Below are 17731 nucleotides of genomic sequence, written 5' to 3'. Positions count from 1 at the left end.
TCTTCCTTGGTTTAGGCTTTGCATTTCGATTGATTACGATGTATGTTGCACATACGAAAGGGATTGGTGGATGTCGCTGACAAGCCGGTCGACCAACGAAAGAAAACTGCGGCATCGATGGCAGGTGCTGCAGCGGCATTGCGAATTTACAAGCATCAGTCTACACTAGTAAGAGAATACAGTAGGCAGCGACAGACAAATTCAATTTGTACGTATTGAACAGCACCGGTAGTTCTTTCTCTCTCTTTTTGAGGGCCGGTAGTTCTTTCTCTCGTACGTATAGCTGGTGCGCAGCCTTATCAAACCTTAAATCTTAACATATGGCCTAACCAGAAAAACTTACTATAAATGCATTTCCTGTACATCAACAATTTCATTAGAAGCGAAAGAGGATATGCACAAAGCAGGAAGCATACGACTTGTGGTCAGCAGCCAACGCAAGGTAGAGAGAATCTGCAAGGAACGTGAGATTTTTTATGAGATATCCTGAGCACAAATTAGAACACTTTGTAGTAACAACAAATTGAACTGACTACAAACCTTCATACATTCTGAAAGAGTTATTACGTAATTTAAAAGGAGTCACCAAAATTTATGCAATTGGAACTTGGGACCATCAATTACCTTCGTTCGATACAGATGAAGTTCGCACATACATAACATAATCAAATAAGCAGGGATCAACCTACTACTACCGAATATGCTTTGCCATAGGTAGTCAGACCCTAACAACATTGGACATAAACCTGCTAGTTCAGCGATACACAACTTAAATGACAGGTTTTTTTTTTTTTGATAAACAACCCTTAACAGGGTACTCCGGGTAAGGGATACCCGGGTAAGGGATACAAGGCAACCAGGCAACTAGACGCAAAAAGATCAAAGGTCCAACAACAAGAGACGTGCCGGAAGCGGCCCAAAAGACGCCGCGGCCTACCGGAAGCGGCCCAAAAGACACCGCGGCCTACCTCCTGGTCGGGAGCCGAGGGCCACGGTCCTCCGATCTAGCCAGATCGGGGGCGGGGCCAGCAAGGGGCTCACAACGCTGCGGGGTGACCGACGCCGTACTAGGAGCGTTAAATGCAGGGCGTGGCCCCCCTGACCGCCTCATGCCGAAGACATGACCTGGTGAGGGGAGCCGACCTAGAACCGGGGGTCCGAGGGTGAGGCTACACCTCTCGGATCGCTCAGGATGACCTGCAGAGCGAGGCCAAGCGCGGTCGTATGTGCCCACACGCCCTGACGCCATCATCGCCTTCGCCGCCAGGGTGACCCGTCAAGGTCAAGGCCATGCCACCGCACCAGGCCCGGTACGGTCCCGCAGCGAGGTGGAGCTAGCGACAGACGTTATGGTGAGAGCAACCGTGAGCGCACTAAAGAACTCGGGGAAAGCCAGGACGAGTGGTATGCCCTGTCCAAGGCCCGCCTACTTATCATCGGTACGGACATCAGCAACGGCTCCCGTCCTATCCACTGCCACGGGGCTAGGGGACTGGACGGGGGCACACCGCGGAGCAGGACATGCCATGCATAAACGGCCCATGCCGCACAGGAGCCACCGTACAAGACGTGTGAAGCCCACGACCAGCTAAGGGGATAGGGAGGAAGCCTCTTGGTGTAAAGAAGACCCGACCAAGCCACAACCCCCGACCTCTGAGGTTGGGGATCCCCTCCATTTCTCAACATTGTCGCCCGGTCCCTGGTTTATATAAAGGGAACCGGACCTCCTTCTTCTTGGGCTCGCATTTATTCACATACACGCACCCACACATCGCTTACTTACAAGCACCCAGTTATAAGCTCAGTGCACTCGATCAAGGAACACGACTCCTGCCAAAACTGGACGTAGGGATCTTCCTGAACTAGTATAACTCCTTATCTCTTGTGTGCTAGCTATCGGAAGTGAGGAGAGCGCGGTGTATAATCTCTAATCGGCGGTACGAAACACCAACATTAATCGGCAGTATGAAACACCGACATTAAATTTGCTTCCGTGATGTGTGTTCTCAGTTTCTGACAGTATGATAGGTTGCTTCACACATATACTAACGTAGTGGTAAGTCGTGACACGAACTCAGCTCTCTTCAACTATAGAAAACCTTTTGACATTTCAGTGATGGAGGGGAGGAAAAACACACTAAACTATAAAATGCAGCTCTTAATCCATCTTCCATCTATCCCCAGTCATATTCAAAGGCCTAAGGCAGAAGTGCAGGAGAAAAGATTCTTGAAATAGATTCATTGCCAACAGGACACTGGTACTTTGTTTCTTAAAATCACAGTGATTATGTTATCAAGTGTATAAAAATAATAAATTATTGAATTGACAACAGTGGTATTGGCATGATCTCTTATCTCAGTGATAGCATTTGAGTTGAATTATGGAAGCACTCACCCTCACCGTATAACACGTGAAAAAGCAATGAAGATATGAGTATATGACACCTGTAAGCAATGAAGATATGAGTATATGACCCCCTGTTTTTAAACATTTAGGGTGTGCTTGCTTTGGGAGTTGAATTGGGTTCAACCCGCGTTTAGTTGAAAATGCATCTGGGTTGGGCCCATACCTAAGGGAAATATTCCCCTCAGATGCGGGTCGAATGCATCTGTCCAAAACGAGCGGACGCACTTGACCCACATCAACGCCGTCCCTCTCCGTTCGTGCGTGCAGGCGAGTTGGCACGGGGGAGGGAGGGGGCGACGGCCAAAGCGGGGAGGGAGGGAGGGGGCAGCCGCCTGCGCGGGGAGAGGGAGGAGCGGCGGCCGGCGGTGCGAGGAGAGGAAGGAGCGGCGGTCAACGCGGGAAAGGAGGGAGGGGGTGATGCCAGGCACGGGAGAGGCAGCAACGGTGGCCGGCCACCGACGCGGGGAGGGAGGGGGCGGCGGCTGGCGCGGGGAGGGAGGGAGCGGCCGACGCTGGAGGGACTAGCGGCAGCGTGGGGAGAGAGAGGGAGGAGCGGGGGAGGCCGATGGGGAGAACTGGAGAAGAAGGATGGATAAAAAAAATTATAGACATTTACAAACGGTGTTAAAATGACATCCAATCAACCCCTCCCATCCTTTTCAACCAAACACGAGATGGATTGGACCCATCCCTTTCAATTAAACACGAGATGTGTTGGATCAAAAAAAATTAGAACGGGTTCCATTTGGTTCCAAAACCAAACAAGATACGTGAGAGAAAACGTAAGGTGGTCATTCATCTTTAAGCAGGATATTCCTATAAACTATAATTTAGCGAAAAAAAAGTATATATTGGCAGACTTCTCATGCGACTAAAGCAGGATATGATGTACTGGAATGTTTATCAGGTTATAGGCCAGTTGAGTCCAAAGGAAACGTCGCCCAAAACTGGTCTGAAAATCTGCATGCATTTCATTCAAGTATGCCTATCGCATTTTACTCCTTATTGCAGCAAGATGTAGTAACAAGGTAGAATCAGCAATGAAAATTGATAAAATGTAAGATATAGGTATGCAACTTAACATATACAGGAAAATGCAAGAGATGTTCAAGAACTATAGATTAGTCAGGATACCTTTCCTATTCCTAAACAGGCTATCCTCCCTAATACAACTACTCAAATTATGGGCAAATACAATTCAGTGACACAACCAGGTAGGGTAAGTAAACATGAATTCACATAATGGAAATAAAGATGTATATGGAGATGTAAGCAACCTTGAATTTTGGAGAGGAACCGTGCAATGGACAACAGCTTGCTGCATGTAGGAATCAAAGTAAAATGAAATGAGATATGCACATGCAAATACAATAGGCAATCTGTGACAAACCTAAATTGTGTTAGCGAATCTTATGGCAAACAAAGAATGGCTAAATCGCAGATGTGGTTGAGGACGGGTAGCCTTTTCCTACTGTGCTGGCGTGCTTCTGCTATGGATCCAAAAATTAAGCCAAGATGATAACTCGCTAGTGGTGTTTGGTGTCGGAGGCTGATCAGTGACCAGAGGCCCGTGCCCAACAACCAATGCCTCGGCAAACGTGGCCGTGGCAGCTGATCTCTCGCCGTCGCCGGCCACGCCACGAAAGCTGCGGCAGCTCATCAGCCGTCTCCGCAGGCGGTGGGGCCCACTGGAAATCTCGCCGGAGCTGGTGCGAGCGACCCTCCGGGGCAGCGCAGCAGTGTTAATGGGGCCATGGCACTCGCCGGCGCCACGCTCGATCGAGATGGTGAGGGAGGTACCGAGCGGAAGGGAGCAGAGAGGAACGATGATGTGAGAGGGAAACCACGGGTACACACTGATGCCTTCCGGCCTGCCCTGGCTATCCCACGCGGCGAAGCACGAGGTCCACACGGCGGCACCGTCGAGCGTCGACCCAACGTGGCATGGGGCGGCCGTACGGTCGGTCAGCCTCCCCAAGTTAAATGTTTTTACAGCGTGAGCGCACAGGTGTTCAACTTCATTCGTGAACAGTAACTCGTGCTCTCCGGCAACTCGCTTTTCTTCAGGACTATGAGGTTACATATTTCCACACACCAATATTCAGAGAACAGGGCCAATATTCACAATAGCCACACTAGCATGTTCACCTGCAGCTCCACTGCTGCTGTTTGTTTCAGTCAGCACGAGGAACCCTGAACCCAGAGGCACCCTGATAGGTCAGGATTGTGACGATGCAGAACGTAATGCAGGATCATTTGCAATCCTTTCCGAGCGATGAAAGGAAGAGCCCAAGATTGCTACTGGACCTTACCTGCCCACCTCCCACTCAAATCATGCAGAACTCAGTATTGAGGAGAAATTGGAGCGAATAGCCAACTTCTATAATCAAAACCAAGAAACACATTGATGATGTCAGAAGTATATAGGCAGGCGAATCCGTAGCAACATCACCATACCCAATAGACTGCTAGCAGCAGCGACATCATACCAAGTTCTTGCACAAAGGGGGTGCTTGGTTGCTTGCCACAACTACAGTACCCACGCCACAGCACAGTCAATAGCATTTGCTGGAAAGCCCGCCGCAGGCTGCGGCGCGGGCGTGCGTGGCGTGGCCTGTGGAGGCCAGCAACCAAGCGGCCTCAAAATAGCTTCCAGAGCACATTATGCAGTTTTCACTAGTTACATGGCAGTTGCTCTATATTTTGCGCCAGCACCACCATGGAGAATTGTGCGGCCAAAATAATGCAACTTGGTCCCAAAAGGGAGAGAAAGTGAACAACACTGAACAGAGCTGAAGCTGCATCAAAAGACCTACCTGCACAACAGAATGGGATCACATAGTCCAGATGAATGACAGGACGCTAGGCACCAGAGCCCAGTCTGGATGAAGATAAGCATGTATGCAGGCACGACATCAGCGATAGCAACTTCCAAATCCACAGTGAGTACAGCATGAATAATTTCTTCTTGACAACAGTAAACAGTAGACATCAGTATACACATCACGGTTCACGACATACCGTAGACTTCAGACAAGATGCATCACCACAATAGTGAACCAACAAAACAGTCACCACCACACATACTGCACCTTGTCATCAGTTCATCACACACAAAAGATTCATCAAGTACCTTACTACACCACTGACGCTACTATTATATTTGATTGATAATCGTTGATGCAATTCCCAGGCAGGTGGTCCAACTCTCATCTTCTACTGCGACGGGATGGGCTGCATCTCCGGCGCCGGGGCAGTGTCTGCCGTGGGGTACGGGAACACCCGGGCGAGCCGCTCGGTGGGCACCAGCGGGAGGTAGGTGGCCACGGTGCTACCGCGCTTGGCACCGTCGCGCACCGCGGAGTTGTACTTGGCCGACAGCTGCGCAGCAGTGGGGAGGACCGCCCTGGTCACCGAGGGCACCAGCGGGAGGCGGTTCAGGGCCACCCAGGCCTCCGCGGCGCGGCGCTCTGCCACGGGCTCGTAGCGGGTGTAGAGCTCCCTGGCCTTGGGCTCAGCACGAGCGATGGCAGACTTGGCGAGGCCAGTGGCTGTGCCCACCAGACCGGCCTGGCGGACCTCCTTGGCAGCAGAGCGGGCGAGGGTGGGGGCTTCCTTCACCACTGGAGGGACGCGGCGGTCGATTTCCTCAACAGACTCACCAACCTGCAAGGGCCAACTGCATTAGTAGTCTCAAACAAAATGCAACAACTTCAGGCGTAAATTTTTCCTACACACTGAAAAAAATATAGTTCCTGAATAGTGAATAGACTGACCACAACATAATATCTGATCACCGTGACCAAATTTATAGCATTACTGAAAAATGTTAATTTTCCTTAACCATGAAGTGAGTCAGCATCACGGCTAAATTGCATAGCTATCATTCATGATCATGAACCACATGAATCTGCACATGTACAATGCATAAAAGGTATTCCATAGTCTCGGTGTTTGTGGTATTGAAGTCTCAGAAGTCAGGATTGTCTGATTCAACTCTATAGGTTGTCTAATTCAAATAAATCAATAAATAAAAAAGGTTGTCTAATTCAGAGGGCAAAACTGCCTGCCAATTGTATCAAGCTGCAAGGTTGTTAGATTCTGCATCGTATTCTTTTATCAGGAACCATAACTTAACTTGTGCTAGGTTGATTCAATCATGCACACCTCTAAAGAACTAACTAAACCCCAGCACCCTGAAACTAAGTCTCTGAAGAAACTGCAAACCATGCATCCAAAACGTTCTAACATGTTAATTGTACAAATTTCATCCTGAAACCTACAAATTTGGGGTCACACACCAGTACACCACGCAGAATGAAACTCAACAACCAATTTCTCGCTCCCAATCACGTCAGGCGATCAAATTTGACCAAGATGAATTAAAACAGACAACAAAGAAATGCCCTCCTCCTTACCTTGCGGTCGAGGAACTTGAGGAGGTCGAGCGGGACGGCGTGGAAGCGGTCGTAGACGGGCCCGACGACGGCCTTGACGGTTCCCTCGACGTGGTCGACCCCGGGGCGGAGCGGCCCCGCGCCCTGCTTGGCGTACGCGTACGCCGCGGCCGCCAGCACCAGCGCCTGCGCCGCCGCCTGCTGCACGAACTCGAGGTAGCGCAGCCTCTCCTCCTCCTCCTGGGTAGTCGCCGCCCTCTCAACCCTCACCTCCTCCTCCTGCGCGCACGGAAATCAAATCAGCACCCCGAGGAACTGCAACAAACCGAAGCGAATCGGGGGGAAATCCAAGAACAGGCCATCTCTTACCGCGGTGGGCTGGTTGTTGTTGGCGATCGGGGCGTCGTTGTTGGTGGACTCGGAGGCCATGGCTGTTCTCCGCGGAATCGAGAGCTGCTGAATCGAAGGAAAGGTTGGATTTTTCGCTCGGTTTGTTTGGGATTTTCTTCTTCCTGTGCTCGAGGGGATTCTTCGGACTCGTGATGAGGAAAGGTCGGGTGGGGACTCAGGGTTGTTTTATAGGGAGGTAAAACTTGCGGCGAGTCCATTGACGGTTCGGTTTGAAGGAATTTCCGTTATATTTTTTAAATAAAATTTTAAATTGCTTACTCGCTAAGCAGCTTAATGGAGGCGTGCGTTTCGCATCCAGCGGCTGGCGTCCGGCGACCGCGTTGGGGCGTTGGAGGGAGATGGTGACGTGGCGGCTTCTAGAAGGGGCGGGTCCGTGTCGCTGCGGGTGGGGTCCGGGACGCGTGGGGCCCAGAGGTCGGTGGGTGGGGCGGTGGGGACGTGACGTGGGGGCGTGTTCACGCGGTGAGGTGGTGTGAAACGCCGTCCGCTGGGGCTTTCCGTTTCAGCGGGTTTTCGTTTATTTTTTTGGAGGATGCAGGGTTGTATTTGTTGGAAACAACGCCGAAGCTTCGAGAGGGCAGTCCAAGGTTCGTGGTTCGTCAGAAACTGAATTTCTTTTTCGACGGAAAAAGAGAACTTTATGGCGCGTGATATTTTTTTTATTTTCGTAGAATGTTTGGCGATCAGAGTGATCGTGCGTCATAAAAAGTTTTGTAAACATTTTCATTTGTGCGAGTGCGACCATAAATAAAATACGAGAAGAAAGAAAGAACGCGCGCTCTTTTAGGCATGCTTTTTTATGGTTACTGGTTAGTAGAATATACATACTCAGCGAGAAGAAAGAAAGAATCGAAGGCTGGCGCTGAATTGCTGACCTGAAGAACTGAAACCTGCATGTCGAAAGCTATGGTCGTACAGCGTTGGATGCTCAGCTGAAGCCTTCTCTGACACAACTACCAAACCGTTTTGGTCGTGAACGTGAAGGCGCTTGCAGTGTTGGCATCTGATGAAAGACTGAGGTAGTTACTGAATCCACCATTCTCAACGAGGATAATACACAACTACCTCGGCTTATTGGGCGCAATTTATCGGATCGGCACAAACAAACTTTAAGCAATTATATGAAAGTCATGAGCCCCTCCAAAATGAAAATTCTTTGCATGCCTGCTGCTCCAAAATGGGGTTTGGACATCCGATAGACTGTAAGCTCGTGGAGGGGCTAATTCTTAAAACTGCCCCTCATGCAGAAGAGCACCTGAAACTGCCGCCCACCTTTGCACCGACTGCTGATTCACCAAGCGGATTTGGGGTGACATTGCCAATTGGGTAGCCACAAGCGATTTGCTTCTAGATAATTGGCTGCAGAGGGACTCAGTCCATTAGTAATTGTCGGTGCTGGCTACTGCGGAGTGCACGGATCGGTGCGGCCTTAAATCCCTCATCATCCTAGTGTGCTGGGAAATCTGGAAGGAGCGCAATGCTAGGATCTTTGACCACAAAGAATCTACAATGCAATAGGTCATGCAGCTCATTAAAGACGAAGCGTCCATGTGGATGATGGCCGAGGCGAAGCACCTAGCAAACCTGCTACACCGCTCCTAGTGTTGGTTACTTGGTAACCCCCTCCTTGGTGAGGGGTGGGGGGATTTTCGCCTTTTGTTTTTATAAATTGTAGCTCTACTGTAAACCTGTACATATTTTGCCTGTTTGGGCCTTCATCCTCTTTTTAATACAACAGGTAGCTCTCCTGGCGGTTCGTTCCGCATCAATCGACGCTTCCCTGGGGGTCTCCTCCATCTGCACCTCGACATTGGCATCTGCGGCCCTGGGCGCAGATATGGCAGCATCCTTGGCGACATCCTAGCGCTGCAAAGACCTTGGTTCGGGCCCCTTAGGTCCTACCACCAGGCCACTCTTGCTCCTGGCCTGGACAAATGTCGTAGATGCAGCTCCTATGGTTGCCTCAGGAGTCCAACCTTCTGCATGGGTCCTGACGCTAGCGTCGTGTAGGCTCGACTCATCCTCCATCACAGCCTCCTTACTCGGTTGGCGCAACACAGGGATAGAGTTAAGCAACATACAAACAAACTTCCAACAATGTACGGTGCCATGATCATACTCACAACATGCTCTTCTTCACTCGGAACTTTGGGTGTAGAGGTGCTGGCGGCGGCAGGATCGGCTCCTTCTGCTTCCCCTCGCGGATCTCCATTTTTAGCTGCTCCTTGAGCCGCTCTGCGTCAGCTGTGGTTGTCTCAAGGAGCTCGGCCTTCTTCTTCTTGGCGGTCGGGCTAGGCGATTCAGAGTCATCTCTTGGCACCTCTGACGAGATCTCCGCAGGGGATGCCGCCGCCACGACGGGTGCCTTTGGCTTCGTGGCACCCCTCTTCTTCTGCTTCTTCTTCTCGGCCTCCGGCTTCTCCGCCTCTAGCGCCTTGGACTCCACCACCTTGAGATTGGTCTGGTGTGTCCGCTGCGCAGTAGGAGGCGTGCCCCCAGCCTCCGTCCCACCGCCTTGGACCGATACGTCCTCGTTGGAGTCGTCAAAGGATGAGTCTGACTCCCAGTCAAGGGTGGCAGGCGGCTGGTCGGTCTCGGTGGTCAAGCGAATCTTGGTTCGCTACTGCTCGGCCTCTCCGGGAAACGGCGTTGAACAGAAAAACTCATACTCTCAGTTCTAAAGAGTAAAATAGAATCAGGCAGAAACAGACGCAAAAGCGAAGCAATCAAGCCAAATGATGAAATCAAGATCTTACCAGGTCAGCCGGCCTCACGAGGGAGTACACCTTAGGGCAGTGCTTGTTCTTGATGATGCCACTAAAGAACTTACACACCCGGCTGGCAATCTTTTCCTGGGTAACCTTCTGTTGTGCCTCCCGGGTCGGATCCAACGGCCTCGAGTACTCATACGCTGGGTGGACCCTGTCCTTGATTGGCTGTGTCAGCCTCTGGTGAAAGTTGATGCTCACAGCTCCGGTTGTGAGCCTATGATCTTTTAGGTTGGCAATCTCCTTTAATAGCTACTTCACCTGGACCATTTCCGTGGAGGTTGGCTGGTTTGACCACTCCGACATTGTCACGGGTGCATACCCGAGGCGGGACGGTAGCTCGGGCTTCTGATTGGTGATAAGAAACCATTCCTTATGCCACCCCTTGTTTGAATCCTTGAGTTTCAGATCAAAATACTCCAGGACCCTCTTTGGCTGTACCGAAAATCCACAACCACCGATCAATCTTGGCTTCCCCTTGGCTAACACAATTTTTAGTTGGTAGAGATATCTCTACAGATTGAAATAGGGAGTAATGATGAGGAAATCTTTGCAAATGTGGATAAGAATTGCGATGTCCAAAATGGAGTTAGGGTTGAGATGCACTAATTCAATCTTGTAGTACTCTAGCAACCCACGGAAGAAATCCCCTGTCGGGATCTTGAATCCCCGCTCGAAGAACTTCGCAAAGACGACAGCTTCGGTCTTGTCCTCGGTGGGGAACTTCTTGCCCGCGGTCGCCTTCCATTCCAGGAGGGACTTGGGACTAAGTAGGACACGGTCGACGAGGGCTTGGATCCTCTCCTCCGTCATCACGGATTTCACCAAGTACATGGATGGATCTAGTGCCTGCTCCGCCTCCATTTCTTTGGTTTCTACTCCTCGGGACACAAATCTGATGATGGTGGGCCTATTGGTTCACATGCGGCGGAGAATGGCGGCGCGGTGGCAGTGACTATAGCCTTTGGGCAGAGGAGAGGTGGATGCAGCTTGCGGACATGGCGGCGTGACCTAGGGCTCTTAGGCGCGGCGGAGATGGCATTGGTGGCGGTGGCGCATGGGGGCGAGTGGAGTGGAAGTGAAAAGTAAAACGTGCCTCTTCAGCTTTTGAAAGCATTGACGGAGTAAACCTAGCGACGGAATCCACGGGTCCCCTGTTACGGCACAAGCGATGGACGGAACCCGCGGGTTTTCCGTTAAGTCTCACGGCGTGCCTCCGTGGCTCTGCCAGTCCTCGCGCTTGGGGGCTGGGTGCTTACTCCAGGTCAGCGTGCCTCCGCGGCTCCTCTAATCCTCGCGCTCGGGGGCTGGACGGCTATTTCAGGTCGGCGTGCCTCTGCAACTTCGCTGGTCCTCACGCTCTGGGGTTGAGCGCTATATTTGTATCCCTTTTATGATGGAAATAATACATCAAATTATTGACCATTGGGCCGATTAGTTTAATTGCTTCAATGCTCGGGGGCTACTCCATATGGAGTGCGTCTTGCGACGCCCTCCATGTGCTTCCCTTCGATCTACATGATGTCAGACATCCCGGAGCTCGGCGGTCGCTTAACTATGCGCATTTGGTCATACGCGTGTGGAAGCTCAATTTTTCTTCCTTTTTGGGCACTGCACAGCCTCTCCCTCACAAAGACGACACCACACCTTCAGCCGAGTACATTACAAGCTTTGTTGCGCATCCGTTAGCATCCTGTTCGACTCCACATCGCTCGGGGGCTTGAGGGATAAGGGTACCCACAGGTCCCCACCGACCAGGATACTAGTCGGCCCTAACAAGTGGGCCCACCCGACCATGCCGTGCGGGCCAAGACACGAAGACACGTGGAGTACAAGCTAGGAGGCTGGACGAATCAATTCAGCCCGGATATCACGGGAGACTTGTTGTAAACTGACTCTTAGTTGTTTTCCATATAACAACCGACTTGGATTAGATCCTATCCGATTGTAACCCTAAATCGTTAGCCTATATAAGGTGGCCAGGGGCGTCCCCGAGGATAACTCATCCCACCTCACGTTAACTCTTCGCATCTACGATCAACAATACAACCCACCAGAACACAGGACGTAGGGTATTACTCTCCGGAGGCCCGAACCTGTCTAAACCTTCCATATCTGTGTTACCATTTGAGTTCTTGGTCTTACGATCTCCCCCACCTACAAATCTACCACTTGGGTAACCCCCCAGTGGATTGCCGGTCACCAAATGCGACAATGCCTCTATTTTTCTAGCTTACCGTTTACAAGTTCAGCATCAGGCTGATAGGAATCTCAGTTTTTTGCACAAGCCCACGATGCCTCTCTTGAATGACAGTTAAAATCAGATGCAAAATTACGCACTTCAACTATTGATACATGTGCAGAAACATACACCTCTGGCCTTCCATATGATGCATATGCAGAAAACATGTGCTCCTTCAACAATCTAAGCATAAACAATTTGAATCTTAACCACAATAAAATAGATTGATAACCACAAAGATCATAGACACTAGCTAGCAGCCAGATGCTAGAAGCTAGCAAGTACCAATAGTAACCACAATGACTTAAGTAGCAAAGTGGTACTAATAGAATATAAAGATAGACTTAACAATATGGTAATGGATTAATAACCACAAGGATCATAGATCCCACGACATTATTCAATTTATCGTCCCACATAAATCTCACAACCATCTTCAGGCAAAGTTATGATAGGAATAATATACAGGGGTACAAACAGGGACTGAAATGGTTCAGATGGAAAGCAAGAGAAAAAGACACAATGATGGAATTAAGTAATTAGACTGATCCTCTTCCTGTGGAGCTTTTTTTTTAAACGGAAATGTTTCCGGTCTTCCCGCGGAGCTAATAAGCAAATTATGGTTTGCTTGGCCGGAAGCTCTTGTAGATGGAGGCTGCAACTGGCATGAGACCCAAAAGCGCGATCTGAACCTGCTCTGAGGTGCTTGTCTTGACAGTGATCTGCCCGCTCAGCTTGTTGTTCAGCCCGAGGTGAAGTGCCATTTTTGAACCTATCCCGATGGAGAATTGGGACTGCAAGTTAGCACCCAGAGCTAGGTCCTGACGCAACTTCATCAAAGAAAGACCCAGGGTTGACAGAGACTGGCCAATAGGACATTCTTTGTCCTTCAAGTGTGCCTCCAAGTTAGCTCCATATGCAGTGTCCCCTTGAACTCGCATAGCACCAGTTCTAGCAACCAGTGACAGCCTCTTCCCAAGATAGAGCTGGTCCTCAACCTTCAGTCCAGTTGCCACAGTGTCACCCAGGAAAGTCACTAAGAATCCTCCGGTGGTCCTGTTCTTCTTGATATTCTTTATTTTGGACTCACCACGGAGAATATACGCAAACTGTCGCCCAACAGTCTGGATGTCAAAACCAGCAAGTGATGATGCATTCTCCCCATGCTTTGCTACGATGGAAGAGTCCAGGTGGATGCTGAATTCCTTCTTGTTTTTGGTGACCTGAACTGCTACTTTTGCTGGGAACCTGTTAAGGATAGCAAGTGTCTCTTCCACACTTATTGTATCATAACCACAATCATGATCCCACCCGTGTGCATCTAAAACAGGCCTTGCCTGGACAGTTGAAGTTGGCTCCAGAAAGCGGTACCGGTATGTGGGATTGTCACAATCAAATGAAGGAGGAAGTACCATGTCAGGAAAGGGTGGAAGCTGATCATATTCTTCTTCATCATCAGCTTGTTCTACATCAGAATAGTCATCCAATTCAATATCAAAATTACCTTCATTGCCACCGTGCTCAACCAAAAGTTTGGGGTGGGCTCTTGACTGCAAGAGGGAGGACAACAGGAAGTGAAGAGCCAGGGAGCTAAAATGGAACCCAAAATGATTTTCTTGATTAGGATCATGAAGCTTCAAGAGTGAGTTGGCTTCAGATAATATTTTTGAGGAGTAGAATAGGAGCAGCATCTGATGCCTCCAGCTTTGGCCATTTGGAAGCACTTTTTGACCCTCACTGTTTCTCCTGCAAGAAGGATGGTTCTCGACAAGGGCTACTGGGTTCATCAAACGCATATCTCCTGCAGCCTGCCTGATCGATTGCTGGATAATGTGGGAACTCTGAGCCATTATGACATCGTATGTCATAGGCGCGCCATTGAGACCTTCAGGAGTAGAAGCAGCATGTGTGAGAGCAACAATGGCATCGAACCATATGGACGACCCAAGAATAGCAGTAATGGTTTTTAGAAGAGGCAAATCACTAAGATCACGGCTCAAACAATCTAGACGATCCACATATAGAACAATATCTGGGGGGCACTTCTTGATATATTTCTTGACAGCAACAAGTATCTTTCTGTTTGATCCTTGGTCCATCACGCTGGGTCGAAGACCTGGTGTATCAATAATTCTAATCTTGACACCATGCACATCACCAACAATTTCTCGCATGCTGGTAGTTGCTAAGCTAAAGGCATCAGTTTTCAACTTCTCTTCACCAAATATAGAGTTGATAGTTGCACTTTTTCCAACTCCAGTCTTTCCAAGAACAAGAATGTTGCATGAGAAGTTCATATCCTCTTTACCCTCCGCTTCAAGAATCAAGGCCTTCTTCCACGTATAATCAAGGCTGAAAGCTTGGTTTGTTTGCCTTCCATGAATGATGCCCTCAACAAGGCTAAGACGGTACAATACTTGTGCCACTACCGTTTCTTCAAGGGTAGCTCCTAGTCTATAAACCAGACGCAGAAACTTTACCCGGATCAACTCAACCTTGTCATGCAACTTCTTCTCTTCCTCGGTCATCTCTTCAGTAGGGTCATCGGTAAGTGCTAGCTCTGAGGTGATGAATAGGTTTGATCCGGCAGGTTGATGAGGTGCAGTTGGCCTCAAAGAAGGGGTTGATGATCCTAGACCACCTGCCCAGTCCATATTGAGTATTCCAGAACCATCTTGGGAAGAAAATATGATATTCCCATATGAGGGTCCACCAGTGGGTGCCAAGGTAGCATAATCAAACCCCTTGTCCCCATTATCATCACCATCATCCTCCACCGCTTCACTTATAGTTGCCAAGCCTTCGGCATTCTGCTCCTTCCCATGACTATCCTCGAGCACACTATCTGTACTTACTGGATCAAATTCCTTTACGCTTCCATCATGCACAACCTAGATTGATGCATCGATTGAATTGTTAGGATTCCTAGTAGAACCAACATTATTAGAAGCAAAATTAGATTGAGAACTTACTATTATACTCACCTCACTCACTGATTCAGGCTTGACATCGATGCCTTCTACAAGAACAACATCTTCAATCTCTGTAGGCTTCACAACACCAATGTCTTCTACGACATCAGCAATATTTTCAACCTCTAAAGGCTTCTCGGCACCAAAGTATTCCAGCGCTTCACTTGAATTTTCTAGTCCTCCGGCATTCTGCTCCTTCCAAGGACTATCCTCAAGCACACTGTCTCCACTAGATGGATCAACCTCCTTTACGCTTCCATCATGCACAATCTGGAAAAGTGCATCAACTGAACTGTTATCATTCTTAGTAGGACCAACATTACTAGTAAAAAAATAGATTTAAGACTTACCACTATACTTGGCTCGCTCGCTAGCTCAGGCTTGACATCGACACCTTCTATAGCCACAACATTTTCAATCTCTATAAACTTCTCCACACTAATGTCTTCAATGACAACAGCAATATTTTCGACCTCTAAAGGCTTCTTGACACCAATGTCTTCCACCACTTCACTTGCAGTTACCATACCTTCAGCATTCTGCTCCTTCCAAGGACAATCCTCGAGCACTCTATCTACACTAGCTGGATAAACCTCCTTTACGCTTCCATCATGCACAACCTAGATTGGTGCACCAATTTAGTTTTTATCACTCCTATTAGAACCAACATTATTAGCAACAAAATTAGATTGAGAACTTACCACTATACTCACATCACTCACTGATTCAGGCTCGACATCGACGCCTTCTATTGGAACAACATTTTCAATCTCTGTAGGCTTCACAACACCTATGTCTTCTACGGTAGCAACAATGTTTTCAATCTCTAAAGGCTTCTCAACACCAAAGTCTTCCACCGCTTCACTTGCACTTACCAGTCCTTCGACATCTTGCTCTTTCCAAGGACTACCCTTGACCACATTGTCTCTGCTAGCTGGATCAACCTCCTTTACGCTTCCATCATGCACAATCTAGAATGGTGCATCAGCTGAATTGTTATCATTCTTAGTAGGACCAACATTACTAGCAAAAAAAAAGATTTAAGACTTACCACTATTCTTGGCTCGCTGGCTGGCTCAGGCTTGATATCGACGCCTTCTACAACCTCAACATTTTCGATCTCTATAGACTTCTCCACACCAATATCTTCTTCGACAGTAGCAATATTTTTGACCTCTAAAGGCTTCTCAACACCAACATCTTCCACCACTTCACTTGCAATTACCAAACCTTCAGCACTATGCTCCTTCCAAGGACTGTCCTCGAGCACTCTATTTACATTAGCTGGATCAATCTCCTTTACGCTTCCATCATGCACAATCTAGATTGGTGCATCAATTGAATTTTAAGCATTTCTAGTAGAACCAACATTATTATTAGCAAATTAGATTGAGAACTTACCACTATAGTTGCCTCACTCACTGATTCAGGCTTGACATTAACGCCTTCTATAGGAATAACATTTTCAATCTCCGTAGGCTTCACAACACCAATGTATCCTACGGCAGCAGAAATAGTTTCAACCTCTAAAGGCTTATTGACACCCAAATCTTCCACCGCTTCACTTGCACTTGCCAGTCCTTCAACATCCTGCTCCTTCCAGGGACTATCCTCGATCACTCTATCTACACTAGCTGGATAAACCTCCTTTATGCTTCCATCATGCACAACCTAGATTGGTGCATCAATTGCGTTGTTAGCATTCCTAGTAAAACCAATATTATTAGAAACAAAATTAGATTGAGTACTTACCACTATACTCACCTCACTCATTGATACAAACTTGACATCGACGCCTTCTATAGGAACAATATTTTCAATCTCTGTAGGGTTCACAACACCTATGCCTTCTACGGCAGCAGCAATATTTTCAACCTCTAAATGCTTCTCAACACCAAAGTTTTCTAACGCTTCACTTGCACTAGCCAGTCCTTCAGCATCCTGCTCCTTCCAAGGACTATACTTGAGCACATTATCTCCACTAGCTGGATCAACCTCCTTTACGCTTCCATCATGCACAATCTGGAATGGTGCATCAACTGAATTGTTATCATTCTTTGTAGGACCAACTTTACTAGAAAAAAATGATTGAGGACTTACCACTATACTTGCTTCGCTCGTTGGCTCAAGCTTCACAACACCTATGTCTTCTATGGTAGCAGCAATATTTTCAACCTTTAAAGGCTTCTCATCACCAAAGACTTCCACCACTTCACTTGTACTTGCCAGTCCTTCAGCATCCTGCTCCTTCCAAGGACTATCCTTGAGCACATTGTCTCCACTAGCTAGATGAACCTCCTTTACGCTTCCATCATACACAACCTGGAATGGTTCATCAACGTATTGTTATCATTCTTAGTAAGACAACATTACTAGCAAAAAAACAGATTGAGGACTTACCACTATACTTGCCTCTCTTGCTGGCTCAGGATTTACATCGACGTCTTCTACAACCACAATATTTTCAATCTCTATAGACTTCTCCACACCAATGTCTTCTACGTCAATAGCAATATTTTCAACCTCTAAAGGTT

At 48.4% G+C, this 17731-nt stretch overlaps 1 protein-coding gene across 1 annotated transcript; it reads right to left on the bottom strand.

Annotated features, from left to right (window-relative positions):
* Positions 1-5329: 5329 nt before the first annotated feature.
* LOC101774021 (REF/SRPP-like protein Os05g0151300/LOC_Os05g05940) lies at positions 5330-7375 on the bottom strand. The gene is made up of 3 exons (XM_004960203.3): positions 7174-7375; positions 6826-7083; positions 5330-6073 (listed from the first exon to the last, which is right to left on the bottom strand). The coding sequence occupies exons 1-3, from the start codon at positions 7231-7233 to the stop codon at positions 5624-5626; spliced, it is 768 nt and encodes a 255-aa protein (XP_004960260.1). The 5' UTR covers positions 7234-7375; the 3' UTR covers positions 5330-5623.
* Between the last annotated feature and the right edge of the window lie 10356 nt (positions 7376-17731).

The sequence above is a fragment of the Setaria italica genome, chromosome III, assembly GCF_000263155.2.
Source record: "Setaria italica strain Yugu1 chromosome III, Setaria_italica_v2.0, whole genome shotgun sequence".
In the NCBI taxonomy this organism is placed as follows: Eukaryota; Viridiplantae; Streptophyta; class Magnoliopsida; order Poales; family Poaceae; genus Setaria; species Setaria italica.
Note: the sequence above shows the minus strand (reverse complement) of the source record. Positions and strands in the feature narration are given on the sequence as shown.